Genomic DNA, 7,184 nt, shown 5'->3' with positions numbered 1-7,184 from the left:
AGTTAGCTTCTATTTGAATTTTTGCATACAAAGAGCAATTTTATTTTTATACAGATGTTATTTTTAATATTATAATTCATAAAATAATTATTATATAATAATTAATTGATTTAATACTATATTTAACTATTTTAATTTATTGGTATCTTTGTACAAATATACACATCGCGTCAACTTCCTTGAAACTCGTATCAATTCTTTTAAAAGCGGTACCAACGTTGCCTTTCAAATAAAAACGTACTTTCAACTTTTTAAGCCCTCATTTTTTCCATACCGGTACAATACCCGTACCCAATTTTTGGCAACTAAGGTGCAACCTAATCATCTCTTCGTTTATCTATAGCTCTTGCAAGCTATAGGTTATGAGTTAAAAGATGCTTAATTAATGCTAAGGATTTGAGAACATGGTTCACAATCATGGTTAAATTTACCTTTCTCAAAACCACATTAGTTGAAGAAATGAAAGTACAAAAAAGGTTAAACAAAGCCAGATTTAAGATGCCTTCTTAATGCCCACAAGCATTCTATTCTGCTCATCTGGTAGGTGCAACTCCTGAAAGTTGCCAAGCTGAAGGGATGTCAGGAGTTCGAAACCTAGGAAGGGGGCCCCTTGCAGCTGGGTGTACTTTCGAGTGTTGGCTAAGGGCTTCACCAACTAGAGACCTACCAATGTGCGGTCATTGATGGGGGTTTTATCTTGGCTTAGCAAAGAAAAAAAAAATAGACCCTTTTAAACCCTCAGTGGACCAGACATGACCAATCAGTGGCCTTACTATGTGCTCTTTTTGGTTAAAATGCTACCACCAAAGTTAAGTATTGCATTCTTTACGTGACCAAGTTCATGATCTCAAAACTAAAAAAAAAAAAAAAATTGGGCTTAAAACACGTACACGTACACCTTAAGAAAGAAAAAAAAAAGGACAAGCATTTTGATCATTCATCAAGCCATGAATATTATTTGGGGGGCATCAATGCCTTATTTCCATAGGAGGTACTATATGCTATCTCACCATAAATGAGGAGACCCCATTTGGTCCTTGATTGAAGCACATAGCATCATACCCCATTAATTATGGACTTGGTGGGGCCCGTACCGACCATGGGAAAACACACGAACCAGATTCCTCCAACCATGGTTAGAGTCTTGTTCAATGGGGACAATGAAGTATCATGCATCCGGAGAGGCCAAGAGACACTCTTGGTTAAAGTGAACCGTTATAGTTATACCGTGGTTAAGGTTAACCATGATTAAAACTCCTTGTTAAGTCCTTCACGCAGTCACAAAAGAAGAGAGAGAATGAGCGAGGGAGGAAGAGAGAGAGAAAAAAATAAATAAAAAATGGAACGTTTTTCAATTGGGTCCAACTTTTTACCTTAATTGTTAAAAAAGTCATATTTTCTAATTTTTAATATAAGCTGCTCTTTTTTTTAAAACTGCCAAACAAAACCCTACTATGTTAAATCTCATTTAAATTAAGTCAAAATAACTGAACACCCTCAGTTTTCAAATGATTAGAATATCTATACTTCTTCTCTGCAAGGGTAAATAAGTATTTTTGAACTGCTATGAGGAACACTAAAAATTCAAAAGAATCACGTTACTCAAGATGTTGAAGGTTAGGCTAACGTCTCTATTTGGCATTTTTGAGAAAATCTGTGGTATGATGTCAGAAAATTAAAAAAAAAGTGGAGTTAAATTTTAAAATTGACTGCAAAATTTTGGTTCCAAATGAAATTTTTCTTATTAAAAAAACACCAAGAGAGAGAGAATCATGTACACTGGCTGACTAGAGGTTGCATTGTGGCTACCTTTTCTCGCTCTCTCTCTGAGGTATGCTTTGGTGTAAAAATTGCCATTACCTGCAAACCTTTTTGCTTTCTTTCACATCAATTTTAATGGGTTTCTCTCTCTACTTTTTCTTGCTGCATGTTTTTGTCTAGCTCCAATGGGTTAAAACACTTTTTTGAGTACGAGTTATCTTCATTTTCAAGCTGTATGTTTGAGAGTTTGTGAAATTTAGTATTTTAACCTTTTTTTCAGTAATTGGGTAGTTGTGGTTTTTTTGTAGAATTCGTGTCTGGGCATTATTCAAGTGAATTATAGACTAAGTTTGATGGTTGGTGTGCTAGAACAGTATAAGTTGCAGTTAGCATTTTGATTTTCTTCTTGGGTATTTGATTTCATCACCCATTTTTTAAATTGTTGGATTCAACTTATTTTTTTTCCTCAGATTTGGGTATTTGAGTGCCTAGCTGTACTTGAGAAACTTGTTTCTGGTAGGGAGATACTTGATTCATTTGAAGGAATCATATTGGGGTTTGCTGAACTTAGTAGGTCCATAGATTGGTTGGAGGAAACTGTGGTGATCTTCTGAGGACTTTTTGAGTTCAGATTCAACAGAATGGTTTCGAGGTCGTATTCGAATCTCCTGGACCTCGTTTCCGGCGATTCGCCCACATTTGGTAAGGTGGGAAAGAGGCTACCTAGAGTGATGACTGTTGCCGGCATTATATCAGACTTAGACGATGAGAACAGCAACAGTGTTGTTTCGGACGGCCCCTCTTCTGTTACTCAGGAACGGATGATCATCGTGGGAAATCAGCTTCCGCTTCGAGCTCATCGGCAGGGCGAAGGCGGCGGGTGGGATTTCAGTTGGGATGAGGATTCACTGCTTTTGCAGCTGAAGGATGGGCTAGATGAGGATGTTGAAGTAATCTATGTGGGGTGTTTGAGAGAGGAGATCGATCCTAGTGAGCAGGAAGATGTAGCCCAAACTCTGCTTGAGGTTTTCAAATGTGTTCCTGCGTTCCTCTCGCCTGATTTGTTTAGTAGGTTCTATCATGGTTTCTGTAAGCAGCAACTCTGGCCTCTGTTTCATTACATGTTGCCTCTATCACCGGATTTAGGCGGTCGGTTCGAACGATCTCTTTGGCAAGCTTATGTTTCTGTGAACAAGATATTTGCTGATAAAGTAATGGAGGTCATAAATCCTGATGATGATTTTGTATGGGTACACGATTACCATTTGATGGTATTGCCAACCTTCCTTAGGAAGAGGTTCAATCGCTTGAAATTAGGATTTTTTCTGCATAGCCCATTTCCTTCATCTGAGATTTATAGGACTCTTCCTGTTCGAGATGAGATCCTACGTGCTCTCCTGAACTCGGATCTGATCGGATTTCACACCTTTGATTATGCTAGACACTTCCTTTCTTGTTGTAGCAGGATGCTTGGTCTGAGCTATCAATCAAAGAGAGGTTATATTGGGCTTGAGTATTATGGACGCACTGTTGGCATTAAAATTCTACCAGTTGGGATTCATATGGGCCAGCTTCAGTCTGTTCTGGATCTTCCTGAGACTGAAACTAGAGTTTCTGAGCTTAGAGAGCAATTTAAGGACCGAATCATATTGCTTGGAGTGGATGATATGGATATATTCAAAGGGATCAGCTTAAAGCTTCTAGCTATGGAGCAGCTGCTGTTTCAGCATCCGGAGTGGAGCGGAAAGGTTATTCTAGTTCAAATTGCAAACCCAGCAAGAGGTCGGGGGAAAGATGTACAGGAAGTGCAGGCTGAAACTTATTGCACAGTGAGACGCATCAATGAGAAATTTGGAAGGCCTGGTTATGAGCCTGTTGTGTTGATAGACACCCCACTTCAGTTCTATGAGAGGATTGCATATTATGTGATTTCCGAGTGCTGTCTTGTTACTGCTGTTAGGGATGGAATGAATCTGATACCATATGAATACATTGTATGTAGGCAAGGGAATGATAGGTTGGATAGGACTCTTGAAATAAACCCATCTGTGCCAAAAAAGAGCATGCTAGTGGTTTCGGAGTTCATCGGCTGTTCCCCATCTCTAAGTGGAGCGATTCGGGTAAATCCTTGGAACATTGATGCTGTAGCTGAAGCCATGAATTCTGGAATTGTAATGGCGGAGCAGGAAAAGCAATTCCGACATGAGAAACATTATAGGTATGTGAGCACCCATCATGTGGGATATTGGGCTCATAGCTTCCAGCAAGACCTGGAAAGGGCGTGCAGAGACCACATAAGGAGGAGATGCTGGGGTATTGGTTTTGGTTTAGGGTTCAGGGTGATTGCACTTGACCCGAATTTCAGGAAACTGTCAGTTGAGCACATAGTTTCAGCTTACAAGAGAACCAAGAACAGGGCTATCCTCTTGGATTATGATGGTACCATGATGCCACAGACATCCATTAACAAAACACCCAATTCTGAGACCATTGGTATATTGAATAGCTTGTGTAGAGATCCCAAAAACGTTGTCTTTCTTGTCAGTGGGAGACGCAAGACGACTCTTGCTGAATGGTTTTCTCCCTGTGAGAAGTTGGGAATCGCTGCAGAGCATGGCTATTTTCTAAGGTAAATTTATCATAACTCTCTTCCTTTTGCTTTACTGAATTTTACGATAATTCTGTTGCTTATTTTTCCAATTTTCTTTTTTCACTGCCATAGATGAAGTTGCTTGATTTTTTTTGGTAATATAGACTCATAGGTACCTGTTGCACGAAATTGGATAACAGGTAATGACAGCATGCACAATTATAATAACTTTTTGATAAAAAAAAAAACAAACTCGCTTGTGTTATGTGCAAGTTCAGAGCAACTGCTGGATTCATTTGCAGAATGAAGCATGCAATCAATGGCTGCCACCTATATGAAGATAAATGAATTGATGAGGACTATAAGGCCGTTGCTCAAAAAAATCATTTTTAATTGTACATGAATGTCAGCTTGATTTTCAAATGTAAGACTTCCACACCCTCATTTATCACTAATCTCTGATCTTGCAACATGGTAGTATACATTTCGATGAACCTGCTTGCATTGGTTGTTCATTTTTTCTTCGGATTTATGTATTCATGTTGAAATTTCACAATGGTCACAATTCTGTGTGGTACGACCTGTTCATCATGCTATGAAGTGCCTGAATATCAAATAGGACAGAGAAGGTTACATGTCCTTTCCACCTGGAAATCTCAACTCAATCACCAGATTCCTATTCGTCATTTGTTTGAGATAATTCAGAGGCTGGAGATTCAATAGCCCGACTGGGAAGCTAGATTACTATACCAGACTAGTTCAATCACTGGTATTTGTATGAATCCCCATGTGGTGCCTGACCCAGCTTGGGACAATCATGTTCCAAGGCAATTAATTTGGATTTCCAATGGTTCATACAATCTGTACTTTTCAAGTTATATAGAATACACATGCACTTGTATGTGTATGCCTCCCCTATCTTCTGGTTCTTTGATTGGTCATGTGCTTTCTTGTGCGTAATGTCATCTAGTTTCATTTAATCTGAATATCTGTTCAGGTTAAAGCGTGATGCCGAATGGGAAACTTGTGTACCAGTCACCGACTTCGACTGGAAGCAGGTTGCAGAGCCCGTGATGAAGTTGTACACTGAAACAACTGATGGTTCCTCCATTGAGACCAAAGAAAGTGCACTTGTATGGCATTATCAGGATGCTGACCCAGATTTTAGATCATGTCAAGCCAAAGAACTTCTTGACCATCTTGAGAGTGTTCTTGCCAATGAACCAGTGTCGGTGAAGACTGGTCAGCATATAGTAGAAGTTAAACCACAGGTGCAGAATGGGAGTTTTCTGCATTCACCTCCACTTTTGGAGAACTTATATGGTGAACCTGTTGAGTTTTCTGACACTGATATTATTCCACAATGCAGGGTGTTACTAAAGGTCTGGTTGCAGACCGCCTCCTGTCATTAATGAAGCAGAAAGGCATGTTGCCTGATTTTGTTCTCTGCATCGGGGATGATAGATCTGATGAGGACATGTTTGAGGTGTTCACTAGTGCCGTGGCTGGTCCCTCTTTGTCACCTGTATCAGAGGTGTTTGCTTGCACAGTTGGTCAGAAGCCAAGTAAAGCCAAGTATTACCTGGACGACACAGCTGAAATTCTCAGAATGTTGCAGGGCCTTGCCACTGCATCAGATCTAGCAGCAAGGAATTCCAGCACTCATCTTTCCTTTGAAAGCCTTTGATGAAGACACCTCTATCTTGGAAACCCGTTCTGCAAATAAGGAATTGAAGAAAACCGATCGGCGGCGGTTGTGCCTCAGTGCTCAAGTGTTCCGCCATCAATTAATTTGGAGTTTTTTATAACAGTTTGCACATGAAGAAACTTGGTCTAGGAAAAGTGAAGTTTCTCTGTTGCGCATTGCTAGTTAATCCTGCTTTTGATGGACAAGGCGTTGTAAGTAGAGAAATGTATTGTGTGCTGTTCCTTAATGTCATTCTATCTGTTTGTGCATTTGTGGGTCATATGATTAAGAGCTACTGTTAAATTCTTAACAAAGGCCTAATTTTAGTTGGAAACAAGCAAAATGACACCTTTAGCACATCAATGCCCCACGGTGTATCCGTGTCTGCTCTCAAATAGCAGAGTGTTTTCTTCTGCTTGGCGGCTTCAAAGTTGGGAAAAGTCTAGAACAGCCTTCTGTTTTTCTATAATAATGATGGATTGTCTAGCCTTTTATAGTTGAGCTTTCAACTTGTTCATTCTTTCATCCATTTCTTTTATTCACTTGATTGTTATGGACACCATGAGATGACCTTTTCTAAGTGATGAGGCAGCAGGTCATTTTTTTCTATTTATAACCCGAAGAAACTGTACCCAACACGAAGACCTGGTTGCACTGGCTCAGCCTTTCATACCTATGATCGTGATGCCGGCAGCGTAAAACTTGGAGTCTAGGACCCAACATGCTTGGTTTTATAAGGCAGCAGGTCCTTCCCTGTGCTGTTAAGTGCCAATTCTTGCGATGAATGCAATGATAAAGGCAACATGTAGTAACTGTGATTTTGTAATGTGATCAAGGCTGGGTTTTTTCTTTTTAATCAGTACTTGGTGGATTCTCAAACCATATACTAGATTTAGTGTGGCAACTTTCCTTGGTCAGCTCGGAGAAGGATTAACGTTAGCTAAGGACTAACTTAGCTTCAATAAAGATGGGTCAGGCCAAGGATTAAAGTTAGCACATTAGAGAGAGAGAGAGTGTAATATATCTAACGATATTGAAGTAGGTGATCCCTTTCAAGATTTACTAAATAAACAATATATCATGGGAGACCCCAAGGGGTTTCCCACATGGCCCCTCGGGTTTGTGGTTAGGAGGTTTTCTCTCTAC

At 39.7% G+C, this 7,184-nt stretch overlaps 1 protein-coding gene across 1 annotated transcript; it reads left to right on the top strand.

The window, feature by feature from the left end:
* The first annotated feature begins 1,922 nt into the window (after nt 1-1,922).
* On the top strand, nt 1,923-6,395 carry LOC149822084 (alpha,alpha-trehalose-phosphate synthase [UDP-forming] 5-like). Its single transcript, XM_089980776.1, has 3 exons — nt 1,923-4,390; nt 5,349-5,622; nt 5,721-6,395. Exons 1-3 carry the CDS (start codon nt 2,403-2,405, stop codon nt 6,036-6,038), a joined length of 2,580 nt encoding a protein of 859 aa, XP_089836902.1. The 5' UTR covers nt 1,923-2,402; the 3' UTR covers nt 6,039-6,395.
* Nucleotides 6,396-7,184: the final 789 nt, after the last annotated feature.

Source organism: Nuphar pumila, chromosome 11 (assembly GCF_984573655.1).
Source record: "Nuphar pumila chromosome 11, dmNupPumi1.hap1.1, whole genome shotgun sequence".
Taxonomy (NCBI): Eukaryota; Viridiplantae; Streptophyta; class Magnoliopsida; order Nymphaeales; family Nymphaeaceae; genus Nuphar; species Nuphar pumila.
The sequence above is the reverse complement of the archived record's forward strand: the minus strand, read 5'-3'. Positions and strand labels throughout refer to the sequence as shown.